Below are 23,737 nucleotides of genomic sequence, written 5' to 3' on the forward strand. Positions count from 1 at the left end.
AAAATGGAAAGGGAAAGAATCCTCCTTGACCTTTGCATTGCTTTAGGTTTTCGATAACAAGACCAGTGTTGTTATTAAAAACTGAGTAAGGACAAATGAAATCCCAAGTTTTTCGCCTGTTTGCCACATCAGAGGCATACATGTGAAGGGCTGTTTCAGGAGAGGACAGATGGCATTTTCATGGTGTTCCTCTAAGTGGGTCTTAAGTTCTCCCTTCGGGTGGAAGTTCAACCCTCTGTGTTTTCAGTCCGACAGACATCAGGGCATGCTGGCAGTTCCAGGAGATAATTATAAGCTTTTGAAGTTGCCAGGGACATCCCCACATCCATGGAAAACCTTGTGATATTGAACTGAAGGTGAGATTAGGGGCCTGCAGTGGTCTCCCAGCTCCGGTGCCGACTGGCTCCAACCCTCAGCAAAACTGCACTTCTCTGAGCTGTGCAAATGAGATAGCAGTATCTGTCTCACAGGGGTTGTTAAGAAGCTTAATTCATTAGTGTTTACAAAGTGTTTCTAGATCCTCAGATGTAAGGCTCTATAAACAGGCAAAGTATTACTAACTGCCAGCTTACACCAAACTGTAAAGTGAAAATAAGGATAGTGGGACGAAAGAGGTGCTGAATTTTATGGTGACCTGAACTGGTCTAGTGGCTGCAGGTTAAACAGTTTAAAGTCTGATTTCATATTACTATCATCTGAGAAATCTCCATTCATTTCTACTGGTGTAATATTTGACCTCCTGTTTACTTTGGGGAAAACAGGAGTCTGCAAGTGGGGCCTCCTACAGTAAAGAATAAATCAGAGGCTTAAATCAAGTGATTGCTCCTGAATATGTACCACGAGGTTGCATTGCTTTAAATGGAATGAGTCTTGCTTTACAGAATGTGGCTTCAATGGTGCTGTTCAATTTAAACCAAAGTATGTCAGAAAATCTACCCTGTACCTCTTTATAGCCAAGGAGAACTTGGTTCCAAAGTTTAGAGCATTTCAAAGCATATGGGTGGATATTTTTTGTTTGTATAGTTTAGTTTCATGGGGGTTTGTCCTCTTCATACAGTCCTGGCAGGAAAAACAGACCATTTCATTCAGTTTTTCCCACTTTCTGAATTTCCTGCAATGCCACTGCAATGTCATGCTTGGGATCCTACTTAACTTTTTGCTGGCATTTTGGAAGGTATCAGGAATAGGAGCAAGCTGGCTAACTTGTACTGTTTGTACTTATAAGTCGTGTTTATTCATATTCATTTTTCTGCAAAGCCTAATTTTTTAGGACCATGCTCTCTAAAAGATTCCTTCAGAAATGATTCACAGTAATGGAAAGAAACTTACTTAGTGCTCTTTCACTCCTTAAAAAACACCACATTTTATGTTTTTCTGACTCAAACCACACTTTAAAAAGTAGTGGATACCCATTTCCCACTTGGCCTCCAAAGGGTGAAATCCTCATCTGGTACAAACTGGCACAGCTCTATTCAAATCAGACCAGCTACATTAATACTTTCCAGCTGAGGCTTCAGCCCTTAAAACGCCAGCAAGGAGAGCGAGTTTTGCACAGGATGGATTTTCGGGCTGGGTGGAAGGCTTTTCTGTGTAACTTAGCTATGTATCTAGGCTCAGAGCTGTGGGAAACTGTCTGTTTGACATCTGCAGCATACGCAGCAAATGCTTTGGCAGTTCGAGTTAATGCCTTTTGAATTCACAGGTTGTTTACTTTCAGCTTGAATGTGGATTTGCTTTCAGCCTCAGTGGGAAATCTAACACAAGAAGTAATAGGACCAGCCATCTGTCCAAAAAGCTATGAGAATTCGTGGTTTTGAACCAATAATGGACATCAGAGACAAGCTCACCCCACGTGTAATCTCTGGCAAATTATTGGCATGCTCCTTGGATTTCCGACCCGGGACCCAATCCCTCTGGTGCAGTGTGAGCGCACACAGACTTGGGAGAGGAAACCTGCAAAATGAGCATGGTCAACATCCCTTTCCAATGGTCGCTCCTACAAACAAGCATTTTTCCAGCTCTTTCTTCCTCTGCTCTGATTTACAACCCGTTTTGGCGAATAAACCGTGCACCTGTGAAGCAGCGGCTCCATCGTCGCTGCAGCCCGTGCTCCTTGGGGAGCAGCAAACAGCACAAGTCAATGGGAACCCCCAACTCCTGCCAACATTTCCTGCAAGTAAATATCAATCCATGTGTTAGTCACAGGCCAGAGAATGGTGTAATAACTCGACTGATTGGGTCACTTTTTCTAAAAAGCTGAGGGCCAGATTTCTCAATTGTTCAGCACTCTTGAAAGAGTCCAGATTTTTTACTTTCAAGCCAAAAAGCTAAACCCGTGTCTCTCTCCCACTGTGTAAACTCAGAAGCTGCACAAGAGCCAAGTTTTGAAAACAAGTATCAGGCATCCTGCAGCATTCAGCAGGACACAGTGGGCAGATTTTACTAAGAGCACAGAACGTGACAGGTAACGGAGCTGCTGCCCATTCATAGATGCAGATGTGAATGGGGACTTGGGCCTGCTACATTAGTCTTGCTCACCCACAAGAAGTACCATCACCTTCAGGGAGAAGATACTTAGCCTCTATGTACTGTGCTGTCCAGAAGGCTGCGCCCTTGTTTTGGAAGCCTCTGTGGTTTAAAATCGTGGTCACAGCTTTTCCTCTGATTTTATCCATTGCTTCTGTTGACCTGGATTAAATTATCCTTAAAAACAGGCTAAAAACATGAATCTTGGTCTCCAAACCACGTGGATGAGCTGAAGACCATTTCTTGAGTATTTAGTAAATAATAGGGAAGGCAGGGAAAAAGACAACAAGGAATCATTTGGGAAGAGCATCATTTGGTCTTTAACAGCAAAACGTTCACTGCATTGTGAAGTGAATCTCTGTGCTTTAAACTTTCCAGAGAGGAATGGCTCAGGAGAACAGGATATCTGGCAACAACCTTAGAAGCACACTAGCCTGATTTCAATCTGCCCTACACACTGAGCTGCAGTAACTCAGATACCCTGGTGTAAATCCAGCCAGAGGTCAAACCCAGTCCTGCAGCAGCCCTGTTTGTCCAGAGGACTTCATCAAAAACACACTGCATTCATTCCAGCAGCACCAGGCTATTTTACCTCAGTTACACCTGGATTTCCGAAAACTGGAGGGCACGGGATCATGTTCAGACTGTTTTCTTTCACTCTTCTCTGTCAAATCAGGGGTACTGCAGGTCGAGTGGGGAAATAAAGAGTCTCTTCAAAGTCTTTTTTTTTCGGTTTATTGATTCAATAGTATTTAATGACTAATAACCACCCTAGACTAACAGGCTCATTTGAACCGGGAATGCTGTGATCTCTCATGTTATTTAATGGCAGAATAGCCAGTTTACAGATAAGTAGTCTGCTTAAGGTGGGAGAACTCAAGGCTTGTAGTCTTTTCTTAGGGAAACTAGCTTCTTTTTCTGCTCATTGTCAGCGATCTTTCTCTGAAAGTTTCCCACAGAATCACAGAAGCTTTTTTCTTTACTTCCCTTGTACCTGTGCAGTCATGAGAACAAGGATGGCTTGAAATTAAACCAGCACGGTTCAACCTTCAAATCAAAAACTTAGGTTTTTCTTGGAACTGGAGGCAGATGAGCCAAAACACTGCATAAAAGAAGAAGAAAGCAAGCTGGTTTTGTTGTATTTTTGGCATGGACAGTGGCTTTCAGAGATACTGGAAGTCATGCAAGAAGAGTATGTTCTTAAGAGACTTCTAGCCCTGCACTGAAGACTGAGGGCTTTAGATAAGCATCCGCGTGTGGGGATCTTTATCCAAAACAATCCACCCAAACTTTTGTAGTTCACCCATCACTAATACTGATTTCCTCCTCTGCATCTCTCTGTGCTGTTGCTCACACACACACAAGTTCTTCAGCAAATCCTAAAAGCTTTTCCTTGCCTGTAACAATTTAGTTGCCTCTTGGCCAAGATTTTCTCCTCCGTGAAGAAAAAGAATGTGATCGAAGTTCCCTGTGCTGCCCAAAGGATTTCCTCTCCTCAGCCTCACTGCACACACCGGGATTGTTTTCCTCCCCCTTCTCCTTAGCCACATCTTCTCTGCATTTTGCACTATTGTTTCCTTTTTTTTTCATTCCTGGAAAAATCCAACATCTCCCCCCACTTCCCCTGGCAACATGGGTGACACAGAGGGAGAAACCAGCACAGTGTCAGCAAGAGTTTAGCCCCGCAGCTGGGACCTGAACTTTCAGCGGTGGAGTACAGCGCTGGGTCACTGCACTAAAGCAAGCCAGATTGATACAAAGTGCTTGCTCGCCCTGGGAAGGGAAGCATCAGAAGCCAGTTGATAAAAATCTGAGCTATTGTGAGCTTATAGTGGCAAAGGCTGTTTTTCCTGGGAAAGATGACCATGGAATGTATATTTAGTGTCATGACCCCCAAAGTGATGCACTATTTGGTTTCTCTCTGCACTGAGGGGGGGATATTGCAAAGGGCAGTGTCGGTTTTAGAGCTGTTGAAAATGGAAATGGAGCGTGTGGACTCAACATGCTGCACACGGTGTGAAGTTTTCAGCTGTGAAGACCTGAACGATCACGTCTGCCAAGAGTTAATGTGCTTAGGAAAAGGATGCTAAAATATTCCTTCCCACTCCAGTTTGCAACTGAGAACTTGCTAGCCTGTAATATCTTTTATTTATGGCACCTTTTGACTCAAAGGATCTGAAAGTGCCTCTCTCTGGGAGTCACTTCAATGATACCTGCAGGCAGAGGTGTTTCTCTGCAGATGACTCCAGCTGAGGTGTCAGGTCCTTCTTTGCCATGGACACATGTAAGGGACCCCCTCTGCCTTGCCAAATGCCAGCACTTAGCAGTAAGGGCTGGAGGGAAGAGCAGAAATCTGCCCCAAGTCTCAAGGATAGCAAACAGAGGAAACAGACATATAAACGTTACGGGAGAGAGTATTGAGATGAGCAGTGGCTGGCTTTGGAGGCAGACATTGGGAGGAAGCCTGGCCACTGCTGTATGATATCCTTATGCAAAGAACTTGGGACAGTGAAACCACAACTCAGAAGGGGCATTTGGTGGCTCCACCTGGATAATACTCCACTCAACCCAGCCAGATCCAGCTCTGCTGTGAGGGCCTGGAGAAACTCCAGCCAGGACCCTACACAGGGTCCACATCCCAGTGGTAGAGGTGCTCCTGAGGGGACAGGCTGAGTTTAAATCCTCAAACTCACACATCCCTTTGTGAGTGCAGTCATGGCAGGACCTCTGCTTATTTTAAGTCCACTCCAGTGCCTGCCCATCAGCTGCTCCCCACGCAGCAGCTGTCAGTGGCTGGAGGACCAGCTCCTCCATGTGGCTCCCAGCAGCTCAAGGAGCGTCACCCAGTCCTCTGCTCCCCTCCCATGCTATCCGTGAGGGCCAGGGAGGCAAAACTCAGACCCAGCTGATGGGTTACAATTCCAGCCCGCAATTTCTGCTTCATCCACAGCTGGGAGAGATTTTGCTGAGATACATACTAGGCAGCTGCTCAGGACACTGCTGTTTTGTCTGTACCACCCCAAGCATGCCGTCTGCCTGCCTGTCTGCCTCCAGCTCTGCCTCTGCGATCCCCATATCAAGACGGTTGCTCTGCTATTCCCTGAGGTGGCCAGAATGCGTTCGGCAAGAACCAGCCTTTTTTCGGCACTTCTGCTGGGTCTCCTGAGGGATTTGCCACAGGGAGGGAGTGCCCATCTGTTTCAGCGTTCCCTGAGTCCTGTGGCTTCCAAGGAGGCCTGATGTTTCTCAGTGGACAAAGCCATCCAGGCAGCCTCATGAAAAGCTCCAGGGACACCAGTGGCTGCGTATGGGGCTGTACGCTGCCCTGGGTCTCCAGCCAGGTTTTCAGATTAATACACTCATGCCTCCATGACAAAACCATCAGTTCATCTCTCCTCCCTCCATGTTCTTCCCAAGCCATCCCCAGAATAAGCATTATTATATTTTTTTCTCCAAATCTCTTTCCTCCAGGCACCAGACAAGGTGTATTTGATAGCACTTTATCTCTGTCATGCATATGTCAGTGTCGGAAACTCTGGTTTAATAGGAGTCACATCACTGGCTTGAAGTTGGCTCTCTCGGGTCCTTTCCATGGAGAACATGTGTTTTGCCTCAGTCTATCTCTACTTTCCAACAAAAATTGACTCCTCCCTCCTCTGAGGAGGGGGCTGGGGTTAGCACAGAATCCCGGCGTGCAGAAGGGTTGTGTTGCCTGCTTTTGGCGCATCTCTCACTCTCTCTTCCTCTTCCTCAGAGAAGAGAATATTTGTCTTGTGGGTGCATATGAGGGGTTTGATTTTCCTGTTCTTGGTCCATTGAGTATTACATCATGTATCGCATACATTGGTGCCCCTTCCACACGTGCTGCTTTGGATTTGGAAGTGGGAATGGGAGGGAGTCTCCCCAGAATCATGGAATCATAGAATATTCAGAGTTGGTAGGGACTCACCAGGATTATCGAGTCCAGCTCCAAGAATCCCACCATGTGCCTGAGAGTGGTGTCCAAATGCTCTGGCAGCCTTGGTGCCATGAGTGCCCTAGGGAGCCTGTTCTAGTGCCTGGCCACCCTCTGGGGAAGGAAACCTTTTCCTAATATCCAGCCTATACCTTCTCTGACACAGCTTCACACTGTTCCCTCAGGTTCTGTCACCAGAGGGAAGGTGGCAAGCATATGGACAAGCCTTGTCTCTTTGGAAAAGCTAAGAGGGAAACAGGGAAGAAAAAAAACTTAAGAGGGAAAAAAAAAAAAAAAGAATAAATATTTGTGAGGAGGGCGTTTAAGAGGAGAGAAAAACAAATCAAAGCTGGTGCCAGGCTGGAACCAGCAGCTAGTTGCCAGCACAGCAGGCTGAGAAGTTGTTGGTGGAAGCTCTCAGTGCCATGTTTGGGTTGCTTAAAAAAAAATACAGTGTCCCTCCCTTGTTATTCTGCCTCTGCTTTCCTCCCGGCCCCACAAGCAGGAGGAGGGACTCGGCTGCCAAACGCAGGCTTGTGTTTGCAGCAATGCCAAGGATGCAAAGCATGTCCTGCCCTGTCACACGCGTGTGTGCACACGCCTGTGCGCCCACGAGCACCGCGCTTGGGCAGCTCCGAGCCGGAGCGGACCTGCCAGGAGCGCTGTGGGTGCAGGGGCTCCCCACTCCGGGGAGGTGCCAGGGCATTGGCAACCATGGCACGATCCTTTCTGCCGATGCGAGAGAAGGAGGTGGGAGGGCCGGGGATGGAGGAGAAAGGGAGAGTGGAAGGTTGTAACGCTTGGCTGGAAAAATTTAGAGGAGTACAAAGGAGAGCGCGATGAAAAGGGGTGGCGGCGGAGAGGGGGAAGGAGGCTGTGAACTGGCTGCTGTGGAGGTGGAAGGAGATTTATGTTTGCCGAGTGGTTTGGTTGGGAGCAGGCTGGGAGGGTGTGGGGTGCCGCAGGCAGGGCTGGGGGTGCTGCGGGGAGTCTGACAGCCCCGGCAGCGAAGCAGCGGGGCTTTATTTTCTTCCTTTCTTTCCTCCTCCCTCCACTGGGCGCTCGGAGGAGAAGGCAAGACAAAAAGCTGAACCGGTGCCAAGAAGGAGCTGCAGCGACTCGAAAATGGCACTCTGCGCCACACTAATATTTCGAAGCTGGGCTGTGCTGGAGAGCAGGGAAACGTGTCAGGAATGAGAATGGCTGGGAGCGTGGGGCCGCTGGCCGGGCTCAGGAGTGTCCTCCCTCCTCCCTGCTTCCCCTTCGCCTTTTAAATGTGACCCTTTTCTCCTGCAGCCTCCTGCCACCCCCAGTGATATTTAGGAGCTCTGGGAAAGGGAGGGGACCTTTGCTGGGGACTTGGGGTGTAAAGGGGCTCATCCCCTCCTTCCATTTCTGTATCAGGGAGGGATTTTTTTTTTTTTTTTTTCCTCCTAAGGAGGAAAATAAGACTCTCAGAGAGTTTTCTGATTGCTTCCCCGTTGCCCTTCCCCTCCTGGTCGCTGTCCTCCTCCTGCTCTCATTGTACCCGTAAGGCTGCTGTTGTGGGTCTGTATCGTGATGCAAGGTTACTTGTAGGACACGAGTCTCTGCTGCAAGGTGCAGCGTTGCCTGCGTCGGTGTTTCCCTCCGTTTCTCATTTGCTGGGAGATGAGGCAACTTCCAAGCGGCTCCACGGCTCAGCTCAGCGCCTGGCGGATGCAGTGGCGCTGTTTGGGTTGCAAAAGCCCCTTCCTGCAAAAACCTGTCTGGATGAAACAAGCAAGCAAGCAAACAAACAAACAAACAAGCATGTTCAAGGGCTGAAACTGAATCAGTTCGTGATGTTGGTTCATTTGCAAAAAACGGGCTGGAGTTTTGTGGTGATTTCTGTCTGAAAGGGAAGGGTTTGCCCTGTGCTGATCCCCTTGTCCTTCCATTTGCAGGCAAGGAAAAAATACTTAAAAACCCAAACCAAACCAAACTAAACCACCTCTTTTTTTTAACAGAGTTTTGATGGGGTTTTTTTTAATATTTTAAAAATCATAACCTTGCAGTAGTTCAGTAATCGAAGTTAAATGCAAAGAAATTTTCCCCCCACTCCACAGATGTTCCTTTTTGGATCATTTTGGAATTTGTATTTGAAGTTTTAGGTTTCCATTACAGAAACTAGAGACTGGAGAAAGGGAAAACCCCAGTCTCTGGTTTTGAAAACAGGTCTAGATCCTGTTATAACAGCAGTTTTAGCCGTCACATAGTCAGCAGGTCAAGTTCAAGGAGACCTTTCTAAAGCACGGGCAGAGCCTCATTAGCTTGCTGCATCTCAGAAGCTTGTGGATTATTGGGTTGTTAGCTTGGCCCATTTTGTAGTCTCAGGCGTGGGATGATCCCTGTGACCTCTTTCTCACCTGAAAACCATGCCCTAGTACACATCCAAACCACTTCAAACCTCACCTTTGGTCTCAGACATGTAGACCTGGTTTGGGAGCACCTACCCCTGCCCAGGCAAGGCCTTTTGGAAATACTGTGATAAATAGGGGGGAGTTCAGGCAGACTTAAAGGTGTTGACTAGAATGCTCCCCTCACTCTCTTCTTCTCACAGCTCCTCACAGATCAATAGTCCTTCCTCTGTGGAGGATCAAATGCTCTGTCCCAAATTAACGCTGTTGGGAGTGGCACTCATTTCTGAGGGGATGCCAGCAGGTTTTGTATGGAGTAGGATGACTACAGCAGCTGATCCCTTGCTCTTCCTCACCTCTCAGCTGTGCTTTGTACCCTGTATTTGCTGCAGTTCAACTTGGGCTTGCGCAGAGAAGGTGCTGCCATTTCTTCTTGCTCTTTTCCATTGTTGCAACTGCAGGGTGTGCAGTGCTTGGCCCAGGGAACCTTGGTTTCTTCTTCACCATGGAAATATCAACAAGAAAGTTGGCCAAAGAACCTGGAGTGTGTTCTTGTACCTTCCACCCAATCCTCCCTGTTTTCTCTGAATAAAGGACATGAGTAAAACACATAGGTTTCTACAAACACATGTGCATGCTATTTGGTTTTTAGTTGTCTCTTTGGATGGCATGAGTTGAGCATTTTAAATACCTTCCCCACCCAGGGCACACACCATGCAGACCTTGCCTGAATTTCATAGAATCACAGAATCCTAGCATGGTTTGGGTTGAAATGAACCTCACAGTTGATGCAGTTCCACCCCCTGCCATGGGCAGGGACACCTCCTACTACACCAGATTGCTCCAAGCCCCATCCAGCCTGGGGCACTTCCAGGGATGGGGCAGCCACAGCTTCTCTGGGAAACCTGTGCCAGGGCCTCACCACCCTCACAGCCAAGAATTCCTTCCCAATATCTCACCTAACCCTGCCCTCTGGCAGTGGGAAGCCATTCCCTCTTGTCCTGTCACTTCATGTCCTTGCCGAAAGTCCCACTCCAGCTTTCCTGGAGCCTTTTTAGGTACGGGCAGATGCTCAAGATCTCCCCGGAATCCTCTCTCCTCCAGACTGAACAGTTCAGATGCTTCAGTCTTTTCTCACAGGTGAGATGTTCCAGAATTTTCCAGATGTTCTTGCTGACACTTTTGGCTGCAGCTACACCTGTTCCTCTGGGCAGAACCTCCTCTTTTTAACCTGAGATCTTTGAGGATGGGAATCTCAGGGATCTGTGGGATTCTAACCTGCAAGAGAAAGTGGCAGGAGTGGGGATTAAAACCTATCAACATGACCAGAGCAGACCCTGGTGTCTGTCCTGATCCACCACACACTGTTACAGACCATTGCTCATGCTCTTAGATCTGGAGCCAGCTTGTGTTTACTACTGATTTAAACTTCTTCAGTTTTCAAGTACCTAGTTACCAAACAACAATTCCCAATAGATTCATAGAGAGAATCCCAAAGACATGGACAGGTATTAATGTGGATTGACAGCATCCATGTGTGCATGGTAACAAAATAGTGTTTGTTATTCAAGAGGGTGAACTGGGAGCAACAAATGAAGAGACCTTCGCAAACCTTGCTATTTCAGTAGGCAGACCTCTTTCATTTCTTGAAATCTTGACCATAGGGGGAGCTTGTGGATCTGGTCCATCTTGGGGCAAAAATTATGCTCTTGTACTTTCCAAATGCTCAAGTAAGCCATCTGGGCAGCTTGGTCATGCTTCCCGAGGAGGGAAGGCTTTGACAAGACAGCTGTTTGGTTTTTGTCTTTATTTCTCCCAGTGTGAAAGACACGTCTTTGGATGTATTCTCCAGAAACATGATGTCTAATGTGTCTCAAGTCGCTTCCTTCAAATCCTTCATCCTTTTAGCACTTTATAATGAGAAACACTGTCTGCTTGGAGTTGTTATGAGGTGACTTGTGTTGGGAAGGGTTAATCTAAAGGGCTCTCCTGAGGCTGTCTTCCACTCCTTCTGCGCACACTTTCCCCACTCCCAGTCTTATATTTTTGGACCTGTAACCTCACATTTCTGTAATCTAAATGTGCAAATACTTCGCAGTCATGGTCCAGTAGCTGGGTTAATCTCAGACCCCTGGAGTGGCAGATGGCTGATTTGTTGCAGATTCCAGCTATAGAGAATCGTGTCACCTATTATCTTTGCACAGGCTGATGCTTAAAAGGATGCCTTTGGCAAAATCAGTGAAAAGCAAAACAAAGCAAACACTCTCTGATCATCATCACCACGGGTGAAAATGTAAAATATTTCACCTTTGTGTGAAGGGCTGGCGAGGTGGACAAAGAGGAGAGGAGGTGGGAGGGCAAGAAAGGGAGAGGAAGACCTCATTTTCATACCAGAAGTACTGAAATGCAGTGCAGAGTAGGTTTGCTGTAGTCACGATGTTGAATCACAAGCACTTACTCTGTTTTAAATGGTTTTGCAATGTGGTAATCCTTGGCTTCAGCTCCCTACTTTAATTCTTATACAAAGCAGGTGGGTTGGCTTCTTGTGACACCTTCCTGCTCTCTCCACAAGCTTTTCTAACACAGGTTGTCAGAGGAATCCACGGCATCACTCCCTGAGGTCATGGCTCGTTGTGTGCCCCACAGCTGCTGGGGAAAGCTGTGGTGGCTCTTTGATGCCAACATGCTTACAAGGGATGTTTGGGAGGGGAAGCCTGCACATCTGTGTGGGGTAAGGGGAGGCTTGGGGGGCCTTACAAAACACCTTGGGAATGAGGGTGGACCCCATCACTGGGTGCTCAGGGGGCCCCAGCTGGCAAGCAGAGGTGGTCATACTGGAACATGTAAGGAAATCAAAAGGGCAGAGGAAAACTCTGGATGCTTGTGACCATTTTCTACACAGTCATCCCTACAATCAAGGTTTTCTTTTTTCTCTTTGCTCTGGGAAACACCACAGAGTCAGATGAAGAATTTGGGAAGAGAGTGTGGATTTGCTGTGCAGAGTCCAGTGACGAAATCTGTGAACAAGGTAAGAACAAGGGGATATGGCTGTGATGATTTTTGTTTCCTCCTTTTCCATTTCCAAACACAATTTTGCAAGGTTGGATGCAAAATTTAGGTATGTGTACCACAGAAACTGATAGTCCAAGCACTAAACAAATGAGTCTAGAACGTTAATTTGGGTATCTTTTGATGCATGCCATTATGATGGTTTGGGTTTTAGAACAGTTTTTATTGTATCCAAATGATCTACGTGTGAATAATTGTTACCAACCTCCTGACACCAGGACCTAATTAGGAAGCCAGAGCCTTAAATAGGCCATTTGCATAGTGAGCTTCCATATGTCTCCTTGCACAATTTATTTGCTCCACTCCATTGAGATATAATGAGAATGAAACTCTTAGAACTGCTTTTGACTCTGAGGCTCCTCTCTTCATCTCCTCTGCAGTTATAGTCCCTATTAAGAAGATAATATCTGTTTCCAGAAAAAAAAAAAAAAGCTAAGGGACTGCTACTTTCAGTCCAGATTGCCCGAGCTTCTCTGTTTCCAAATTTCCAATGGAAATGGAGTGAGAAATGCCAAAAAAACATGCAGACTAAGAAAAGTGGAATGCTCTCAAAGAAAGCAGAAAGTTTGGGGCAGGATGATCTTGAAGGAATATTACCTATCTTATCTACCTCATAACCCCGCTGAAAGCTGATGCTGTTGTATTTCAGTCAATGTATAGATGCAAAGTTAGGATTTCAGTGGATAGAAGCAATTTGAAGAGATCTGTATTGGTTCTGTTTGCCTTTCTTCCTGCTAGGATGTGAGGAAGGGGGAAAAGTTGGTGCAAAGTGGTCTGGGTTTCGTCGTAGTTTTGAATATTTATCTCAGTCTGTACCTACATCCTCCCTGGGACTCCTTGTCCATGTTTAAATGCAGGGTATGTTCTTCAAGTATACTTTCAGAATATATCCTTTATTTCCAAACACCTCCTGCATGCATGACTCCATCTTACACTTCATGTATCCTGCTTGATTCTTTTACTCTCATCATTCAGAAGTCAGCAAAACTTAAATGTATGATTAAGTGCCATTTTCTATCAGGATAAACTTTAAAAAATTCTTAAGGTTTGGGGTTTTTTTTCACCCCTAAATCTGGATCTTTTTTAGTTTCCCAGTGAAAGACAACTCTCCTTGCAATGATTTTGTTTATGATCATTCATGTTCTCTTCCAGGAATTGTCATTGCCTTCCAGAAGGGAGGTTAGTGCTAGTCCCCTCGCAATGATAATTATAATTAGACCTGTCAGCCTTCACACAGTCTACGCTTATCACTTGCATTTAGGAGGATTTTTCCTGAAGCCTATTACCAGTTCTGCTTCTTAGGGAAAAATAGTCATGATTTTTTCTGCTAATCTTTGATGGCTCTCAGCTTTTAAAGCAAGGAGAGGAGCAAAATGACTGCCAGTTACGGTTAAAGAAACTGTCTGTTGGTCCTGGTATAGAGCTCTGGAAAGCCAAAGAGTGGGCGGATAGTCTGGGAAATGCTGGGGGGTTTAATTTGGTTGTGACAACCCTTCAGGTGTGCTGGAGACACGAAACAGTGAATTTCCCAATGGTAATGCTCACAGAAACTACCTCTGCAGGCCTGCTAGACACGGGCTTCAGGTGGCAGGTGGCTGTTGGCACTGGTGCCTTCTCTCCTGCAGTTTTGGGCAGCGATCCCTGCCTGTGTTGAGAGGCTTGGAAGCAGGATGGCCAGAGAAGTGGCTGCAGTTGCTGCTGGAGGCAATGTCTGGCATCACATGGACCAGTTGCCACCAGTACAGCGGTGACCAGCTGGCCCAAGTCGTGGTGTTGAGTAGGATGTGGTTCAGTATTTTATTCGTCCCAGGATGTTTGAAAATTGTCCCCACTGGTAGGAAACACATTGACCCATTTATTAGATTTCCCCCCATTTTCACTCCATAATAACCCCCCTTTCTTATGTTTTTTGTTTTTACTAACATGAAGACAAAAAGGTGTAAGTTTTACCATGTCATTAGACTAAATGAGTTATGTATCTTTAAGTCCCTCCTGTGCTATTACCATGCTTTTTGTAATGTACTCAGAGATTTGGGCTGTCTTGATTTTGGTGGAATCTGTGGATGATCAGCACTTTATAGCTTTTATAGCAGAGGAGATGGACGAAGATTGGAAACTCTTATGTTCTCTTCAGTTTTATATTTACAGTGCACAGGGATATGATTTGCCTTTGTTTTATTTAAATTCACTGGGAACTAGAGATTTATTTATCAGGTGTCATTCCGTGAAGGATGATAAATGCCATAAAGAGAAGACTTCATCTATTATACAAACAGATTTGAAGGCTTTGCTATTGCATTCCTCTGCCTGTTGAATGGACTAAAAATGCTTTTGGCTCAGCAGAGACAGAGTGATACTTAGCAGTAGCATCTTATGACCTTTTGATCAGCTGAGATCTCAGGCCATATTAGTGGACAGATTATGATGTGATGGAAAGAAGGCCAAGAATAGCCGTTTTATCATGAGATCCTTTCTGTGAATATCCTTCTTGGATGTATTCAGGTGGTTGATCACTAGGGCTAGGGCAATCACTTGGAAACAGGGGAGAGAAATGCTGGTACAGGCAATCCAAATACACTCAGGTTTGTCAAATGCAGCTGGATATTACAGCTAATAGTTTCTTTCTAATATTCTCCTACCCTCCTGTTTCTATCAAGGCTGTGGGTGACCTTGCAATTTTTTTCTATCTCTAATAACCCCATTTTGGTGGAAAGAGCAACAAAAAATGAACCTTGAGTCCTTGGACCACAGGGAAGCTGCAGTCCCCGAATCAAAGGAATGCACATGGTGAATATGGATATCTGACTGTGAAGGGAAACTCACATGAAAATGTCTCTGTCATTTTAGAGATAATAACAGTAGTACTTAAACCTATTTCAACCCTTCCTAGGAAAAAGAAATAATGCAGGTTTCAAAAAATTCACCACCCTGATAGTATTTCTCATTTTACAGGGCCAAACAGAGAAAAGAACGACTTTTACATTATCTTACCTGCCTGCCTGTGCAGAATTACTCCTTAAACTTTGCTCTAGCTTTGAATTAGCCTCCTTTTCATCTTAATGGTCAAGAGGAATCTGCAGCCTCCTTGAAAATCAGACGTAAAGAATTGCTCATTCACTGCTGACTCTGTACATCAATAGCAGTTGTGCCAAAGCTTGACCCAGGTGCTGTGGTCACTTTTGGAAGGAAAAGGGACAGACACATTTGTGGAATGCCTCTGGGTCTGTCTGAGCATAATCACATGCCCAGGCAGCCCATGCTAGTTGTGGACTAGGCAGCATCACCCTGCACATGGTTAGCACAGAGGTGTCCGAGTTGCACACATTTTGCTTCCACCCAAAGCCAAACAAGCTCCTCGTTTCTCTGTCAGGAACAGGAAAGGCTGGCAGTGTGAGAATCCCAAACTGTCAGTGTAGTGGGGATGCTGATGCACCAGGTCTGGAGAACAATAGCCACCGCAGCCCTGTGGAAACTCTTTGAAAGTAAGGAGGTTATGGAGGTGGGAGAAGCGCACAGCAGGACACCGTCTCCTCTCATCTCCCCCAGCCTCTTCAATCAGGTGCCTGCTGGGCTTCCCACTCCTCCTGCCTTTTGCACTACATCACAGGATCATAAGGCATTATATTCTCCTGGCATGAAGGATTCTGCCATCCTCCTGGCATTATAGCTTCCTGAGACAGGAAACCACCGTGGAACGTCGAAGCTGTGAGCCCACATGGTGCCTTTAGCTGCTTCTGCCAGGGCCACAAAGGTGTCCAAATGGGAGCTGGGCAGTAGCACCAACTCCTGACACAGGTCTGCACCATCTTTTCCTTGGGAAAAACCACAAAAGGTGCTCGGCAGCCTTGGTGCTGTCCACAAAGAAAGTGCCATTGCTGAAATACAGCCAGCTCACCAGGATAAGGAGCTCCCTCCCCGGAGCCATCTGCAAACCATGAGTAGGTTGCTGCACAGGTGATTGTTAGAAGTGTCATGAGCTAAACCATTCAAAGGGATGTGTTCCTCTGAACAGCTCCCATATCAGAGTAAGAGTTTCTCATGTCAGCTTTGAAACCTTTTCACTGAGAAGGTTTTGTGGTGTGTGTGTAGTGAAGAGAGTGTAGGCATGAGATATTTCCTCTGCCTCCCTGCTCTGCCTTGAGTCCCTGTGGGGTGGTGGAGGGTGCCAAGATTTGGGTGACACAGGTTTGGGATTGCATTAATCCTGCTCTACTTTCTGCCAGATGGCCCTGCCTTGATAAAATCAATTCTTCTTGAAGTAAAGATCTTGCATTCAACTTCTTGTAGCTCAGAGAAATCCATGAAGACAGACTTGCTCTGCCTTTCTCAGGCCAGGACAGAAAGTTGCTATGGGACATCTAATGGCATCCCAGTTGTCATGCTTTAACCCAATCAGGCCCCTCGTAGCCCCTCACTCACTCCCCCACCAGCACGATCAGGGAGAGAACTGGAAGGGTTAAAGCTGGAAAACTCATGGGTTGAGATAAAGGCAGTTTAATAGGGAAAGCAGAAGCCTTGCACACAAGCAAACCAAAGCAAGGCGTTAATTCCCTGCTTTCCATGGGCAGGCAGGTGTTCAGCCATCTCTGGAGCGCCAGAACCCATCACATGTAACAGTGGCTTGGGAAGACAAATGCCATCACTCCAAACATCCACCCTTCCTCCTTCTTTCCCCCACTTTATTCACAGAGCATGATGTCACATGGTCTGGAACATCCCTTTGGTCACTTGGGGTCACCTGTCCTGGCTGTGTCTCCTCCCAGCCTCCCAACTTCCCACAGCCCCTCCCCAGCCTGGCAGTTCAAGAACCAGGAAAGGCCTTGGCTCTGTGCAAGCCCTGCCCAGCAACAACAAAAACATCTCTGTGTTATCAACCCTGTGCTCAGCACAAACCCAAAACACAGCCCTGTACCAACCTCTGGGAAGAAAATGAACCCTGCCCCAGACAAAACCATCACACCAATGTAGCATAGTTAGAGCATATGGCAAGTACTTGATGTGGGGTGCTTTTTGGGGGTAAGCAATTTAAAGTAGCAAACTTTGAAAATGTAGTATCAGGCAGACGTCAGTGATGTGCAATCAGATAAGGAGGACAGTGATTTTTTTATGAAGTTCATCTGTCCACGCAGAACTTTTTTTTTCACTTTAAACACACCACATCTGGTTCCTTGCAAATATTCTTAGATTGCAGACAGCAGTAAACACGCCTCCTCTTGAGTAAGAGTGATTTCATGAACCAGCAAAAGGATTATTGTCATAACCAAATTTACAGCCATACAATTCCCTTCTCCTGGCTGTAAAGAAGTAATCTTGATCAGGAAAAGAAATATGTCATAACAATAACTTAAGCAAGCTGAACAGTCTCTGGGAACATTCACGGGAACGTAACTGGGTATACTCAAGGTACTAAACCAGTTCTCAGCACACTTTTGGTCCAACTAGCAAGCTCCTAAATCATTCTTAAGCATGGATCAGTGTTCATCCCTGAGAGCTGTTTGCACTTAGCTGCTGTGTTAGGAAAGTTAAGACGCGGTTGTGAGCAGAGGTACAAACCTCTCTGTGCCAGTTGGCCTCCATGCCTGGGAATATTTCTGGGCACATTTGATTACTACTGGCTGAAGAGGCTCAGGCCCAACTGAGAAACTGGACTCCTTCACTCTAAACTCCATTTGTCAGCAGTGGGAGAGCAGAGCCACCATCAGAGGCTGATTCAGCCTCCCTTGATCCTGACCTGTCCAAACTGTAGACAGTTGCTAAGGCAGCTAAGCCTGCAGGGTTTAACATGCTGAGAGCAGAGGAAAGACTATATTATCTCCCAAAAGGCAACATATAGTACAGGTACATTTACTGCATATTTACTAGTCACCTCCCCAGCCTCTTCAAGCTCAAGTAAAAAGATTATTAGTCATTGAGGTGTTCTTTCCTGGAACAGGGAGCGTCACCCATTATTTTAAATTTTTTCCTCACTTGCCATGGGGAGATTCCTTTTTCAGGAGTTTCATCCACAAGACAGGTGTTCTGTATAATTTGCATTCAACAGTTTGGTCCTTGATAGTTAAATGTGTCCCTAGGAGGCAATTGTAGACTTACACGTAATAAAGCAGCTCATGGAAGGATACAGCATTATGTCTTTCAAACGTAAGCAAAGCCTTTGTTAGATATAGAAAGTTTTATTTTGGGTTCACCCAATCAAAATATATTTACACACATCTATAGATACAGGTATCTATTTTTTCTCACAGAGTTAAAACCTCATTGAAAAGAAATAACTCTGGCTCAGCTCCTGCAACCACAGTGTAATGTTTCATTATCTTTTCTTTCATTGAAATCTTCTCATGCACAAGGTATCTGATTTAATACTTGTTTAAACATATCAAACAAAACATTTTCCCATCAAGAATACCTCAAGTGTTTGGTCACAGTGCGGATGAAGTTATTGATTGGATTTGGCACATATTTGGAAACATGACCTTAATCTGCAGGTTCCAGGGAAAAAGGTATTTTCCCCAGGTGCTGCATAAGTCAGATAAGTAAATCATATTTTTGACATGTTAAAGATGTTCCATTTTAGACAAAGAAAGTGATATCCCAGTTGTGTCACTGAAACTCAATGTCCTGTGTTGCTTGTTAACAGCTGCACATTTGTTGTTTCAGTGTCCCAGTTTGCTCTCAAGTGAAAATGAACTGCTACATACCAAATAATCAATAGTTCTGCCAGCTCTGGAAATACAATATTGCTATTAATATTGATCCACACAACAGAAATCAAGGCATCAAAGTTTTCAGGCATTACTTGCCAGCACCCTGCGTTTTGCCTGCAGAGTAACTGCTTGAAAATCGCTATTCCCTAGGGACCAATGTTTTGTTCTCACCCTCATTCCCTGTGTCATGACGAGCACAAATATAAACACAAGGGGATCAGGGCACAGGTGACCAGCAGATAGGGTGCATATAGATTTATTTCAGCCTTCTGTGGTTTCTGGGTGCAGCAAGCTAGATGCAAAGGGCACAGTAAAAACAATCTGCATCAGCCGCAGTATCCGTCTCTAAGGGCGCAGCACACAGCCTGGCCAGCCAAAATAATCAGTGTCCTGGAACTTGAGACCCTTTCTAGCGCCTAAAGGGGCTCCAGGAGAGCTGCAGAGGGACTTGGGACAAGGGATGGAGAGACAAGACATAGGGAATGCCTTCTCACTGACAGAGGGCAGGGTTAGATGGGATATTGGGAAGGAATTCCTGGCTGTGAGAGGTGAGGCCCTGGCACAGGTTTCCCAGAGAAGCTGTGGCTGCCCCATCCCTGGAAGTGTTCCCAGGCTTGGAACACCCTGGTCTAGTGAGAGTTGTCCCTGCCCATGGCAGAGAGGCTGGACTAAACTATCTTTAAGGTCGCTTTCAACTCAATCCATTCTGTGGTGCTATGGGAAGGGTGAGATGGTCCATGGATGGATGTCCTGAGGCCTCTGGCAGCCTTCTCCAAGCAGCAGGAGCACCACCAGCAGTGAGAGTTCATATGGTTTGCTTGCAGAGGTGATTTCAGGCTCAAGTTCTCAGGTGGGAATAAAATAGGTCCTGCAACATTGAGTATTGCTGGCAGCATCAAGAGCATCTGTTCCTTGTTCACCTGCCCCCTCCAAGCTGCCAGCAATACCCAGTGTGGTGCTCCCCGTTCTCACGTGTGTTCACACACACCTCTGTGAGTTTGCTGGGTTTTGTCATATCTGTAATGACTTTGCAATGAAGCTGTGAATGAAAGTTTGGCAGATGGGTTTTACAATTGTCAGCCTTCCCAGAAGCAGCCCAGAATTTCATTAACTAAGGTGTAGGCATGATTTCTTATAAGCTCTTTTCAGATTTTATTGGATCCAGATAAATTAAATCAGTATTTTATCTAGGTGCCACCAAAATTAGTTGTCACTGATATCTTCATAAAGGAATACTATAGTTCTAGTCCCTTATGTTTGAGCAGCAGGTGCACTAGATGATGCTCCCATTTCTTTAATAAGTGCCTGTAGTTCAATAAGAATGATGAGAAGTAAGAAACCTGGATATGAATAGAGCACATCCTTGGTGAGGATAAGTGGGTGAAGTAAGAAATTTGAGAGGGAATGGTCACACCATGACACCATGGCTGTGTAAAGGTACAGGACATTAGTGGAAGGGTAAAAGCAGGAGCCTCAGATGGCTGGAAGGAGTCCATGAGAGGCCCTGACAGGGTAAGGGAGGAAAAAGAACTCTTTCCTTTCACACAACTTAGGAAAAGGCCATCAGGAGAAATTGTACCCTCTGGAATGCCTTGCTCCTCTCCTCGAGATGGTGGCCTGATCATGATTCAGTGTCATCATGACCTGCTGTGTTACCAGTTTAGTTCTCTCTTCTAGGTGACCTTTACCCACATTGTTCCGTGGCTCCCAAGGAGCAAATTTATCAGCCTTATCCTTCATCAGAGAACTTCAGCCTATCTCCTGCATGAAAAGCCATTTAGCACCTGTGAGATGAAGCTCAAGACAACATCTTGGAAAGTCTGCATGAGGAATGAGATTTGTGTTATCTCTTACTGGGAGCAATCAAGGTCAGGATTGAGGAGCAGTCAGAGTTGCAGGGAAAATGAAAGCAAGGCTCTTTATCTACTGGCAATCCCTATGACCCGACTCCATATCAAAGATTACATTTCTACACTCTTTCTGAGACAAGAAACTAAAATTCAGACACTCAGTCAGGAGCAGGTATGACTTAGGGTTGCTACTTTTCAAGAACGTGGGGGTAGGGCTGAATTTGTCGTCAGCTGTAGCTGTGTAGTGTCAGCAAAAAGGGGTGATGCCATGGTTGCAAGGTTTCAAAACATTTCTCCCCACACTAATATCACCTCTTCTTTGTACAGCCTCAGCAGCTTACTTCAACTGCAACTGAAACCACAGGTTATGTCATTATATTGTTTTGCTCCCTTTGGATGGTGAATGTATGGCCATTTCTGTCCTTATCTCCTCTTTAAGATAAAATCCCCCAAAATGCCATCATTGAAGTTCAGAGGTCATTGGTGACTTTAAAATCCTCTCCAATAGCCTTGGATCAAACCCAAATGAAATAAAATTCCACGAGACAGTCAAGGGGTCAAGACACCAAAATAATGTGTCCAAGGCAAGCAGCTTGCTGGTTTCAGAGTGTTTCTGGCAGCCATCTGCTCATTTGAATTTGAGGATGTGACGCTTTTAGAAGTCAGAGAAAAAAAGCACACACTCAGGCCCACAGTCTTCAGATATTTTACTTGATAACAGGATTCACTTTTTTTTGTGCCCATTTTCTTGCAACTTCAAGGATGTCCTGTTTTGCAATCATACTGTCAGCAGGTGTTTTCAGTGCTGAAATACCATGATGTGTAATTCTCCAGTTAAAAAAAAAAAAATATATATATATCTTTTTGAAACCTAGAAACATTTTCTCTTCCCTCCTCTTCATGAATGAGCAATAGAACAGACTGTGTTACTAAAACTTAATAGTCACTCATTTATTTACATGGTTAGTGATTGTCCGTTGTTAGCTAAAAAGACAGTTTTTATCATTCTACTCCTATTTCAACTCTGTGGTCTCAGCCTTGTCCTGTGTAAAAAAGAAAATGATCCTTTTATGGATGGCGTTAACTGAGACACCAGCAACAAAACCACACTTAAGAGCTAAATTCCCCTTTTATTCTCAAAGGTGATCAGGATCAAAGCACCAAGAGTCCAGAGCTGAAGAGAGAAACTTGAACTCCTGGTGTATCCTTCCTGTGAACAAATAAAGACGTTGTAGATTCCCTTGCTGCCAGTGTGACCCTTTTAATCAGCAGTATGGCCACAATTACGAAGACGATATTGTGGCAGTCCATAAAATCCCTGTCATGGCCAGAGCATATAAAGCAAATATATTATTGTTCTTGGCCCAAAGTGCGTGTGACAATAAAAGGTGAAGGTGGGAGTTGAAGAACCCTGCAGAGGCAGACAGGAGTGGGAAAAGACTCTGCAGAGCCCATTGCTACAGCCAGCTGTGGCCAGCTGTTGCTAGCGTTGGGTGCATCTCACTGGGAGAGGTTTGCAACAGGGCTGTGGACAAGGCTGGTGTAATGAGAGCCTTTTCCTTGCAGGAGTGACAGCCTTGGGGAGGAGATGAAGGTGTAAGAGCATAAGATGTTTACTCTCTTACTTGGCACTTGCTTAGGGAAAACATTCTTTCTCGATTTATAAAAAAACAAACCCCAAAACTAAAGTGAATAAGGCATTCATAAACTAATGAAAGCTTCATTTTCATCTGTTATAATGGACTTCATTAAATTCTGGACATTCACCACATGACAATGTTTATCTGCAAAGCAGTATGTCCCCACGCCTGATGAAAAGGAACAGCCGGAGCACCTGAGCAAATTCAACCCACTTCTAGCACTTGGTGTCAGGATTTTAATGGCACACACATCACCTTGTTTTTTTTGTACAGCTTCATTTTGCTTTGTGTGACAATACTTAGTTTTGATGCCATGCTTTTCACGCAAAAATTTCAGCATCTCGGTAAACAGGGCATAACATTATTCCTGTTTCAGAAAACAGAAAAAAAACCTGTGAGGTGATTCAGTTGTGGCCACAGAGCGGAGTAGACCTCAATTTTCTAAATCCTATCCCAGGAGTACATTGCATCTCCAACAGGAAGATTTAACCCTGAGTAGACAGTGTCACATGGGATGTGAATCAAAGGCTTGCACCAAACTGTGATGAAGAGAATGGACATCTCCCCTTTGGCTTCTTGTGGTACTAGGTTGCTCATCTCCAGACTCTTTTGCAGGGTGAAGAATCCTGAAGTGGTAACTGGAAGGAAAAATATTCAGATTGGTAGGTAAAGCAAATAACATGAGTCTGCCTGTGTTTTCTTTCCATTTTTGTCACTGGCCATTGTCTTTCTGACCTTTCTAGTGGGATTTTCTGTAAGTCCTGTTTGGCATAGAGAAGCAAAGAGCTGACCTCTCCTCTGTACTTCCTGTTTGTTTTCTTCTGGTCTCAAATTTGCTTCAAGGGCAGTTTGGGTTCAGTCTTCTTCTGAGGCTCTGTAGGACTCACCAGGTCCTGTGCTCGTGTCTGGTGGCAGCAGCAGCAGTAGCAATTTGGGAGGCCCAGAGTTGTGAGGGCAAAACTAGAAGTCCCTGAATAAGCTAACTGTGACACTAGGTCACACCCATAATTAGCCAATTTCTTGGGGGGCAAAAAGCACCTGCTTGTTTAAAATGGTCCAGTTCTTCAGCTCTGTACTTCTGGGGCGGGTCCTGAAAGTCCCGGGGCAGGGATTTAATCCTGAAGCCATCCTTCTGGGCTCTGCGTTGGGAACCCATGGCATTCTCAAATTAGTTTGCTGTATCACAGGTGGCCACACTGCAGGCTTTGAGGAGCCACACTTTAGTACAGCCACACTTGCTGTTGAAGTGCCGTCATGTCCCTTCAAATCCTCTGGCTTGTCCTTTGCTATCACATGCCAGGTCATTTTGCAGTGAGGGCTTTTTTCTTTTCGAGAAAAACAGTAAGGTTTTTCAAGCAGCTGTCAAGCAGCTCCAGAAATCTCTGGGAGCCATGCTGCCAAATGTCCTCTCCCTTTGGCTTTGGGGTTCTCCCAGCATGGTGCTGCCTTTGATTTGCAACGAGAGGAGATGTGACAAATGAGCCTCTCTGGGCTCCCTCCTCCTTGGAAAAGAGCTGTAAACCTAAATGGGTTGTATCCCAGTGAAATCAGCCAGTGAACAAGTCAATCAAGTGAGTTCAGAAATATTCCCTCTGCTTCCAGGGAGAACTCAAAAATG

General features: G+C 45.5%; 1 protein-coding gene across 3 annotated transcripts in view; it reads left to right on the forward strand.

Annotated features, from left to right (window-relative positions):
- Window positions 1–23,737, forward strand: part of SETBP1 (SET binding protein 1) — a 269,876-nt gene that overhangs the window by 112,238 nt on the left and 133,901 nt on the right. For all 3 annotated transcript variants that reach the window (XM_032095510.1, XM_032095509.1, XM_032095508.1), the window contains one exon: window positions 11,816–11,887. In XM_032095510.1, coding sequence (XP_031951401.1) covers window positions 11,816–11,887 — 72 coding nt within the window. The remainder of the gene's footprint in view (window positions 1–11,815; window positions 11,888–23,737) is intronic.

Source organism: Corvus moneduloides, chromosome Z, assembly GCF_009650955.1.
Source record: "Corvus moneduloides isolate bCorMon1 chromosome Z, bCorMon1.pri, whole genome shotgun sequence".
NCBI classification, from domain to species: domain Eukaryota; kingdom Metazoa; phylum Chordata; class Aves; order Passeriformes; family Corvidae; genus Corvus; species Corvus moneduloides.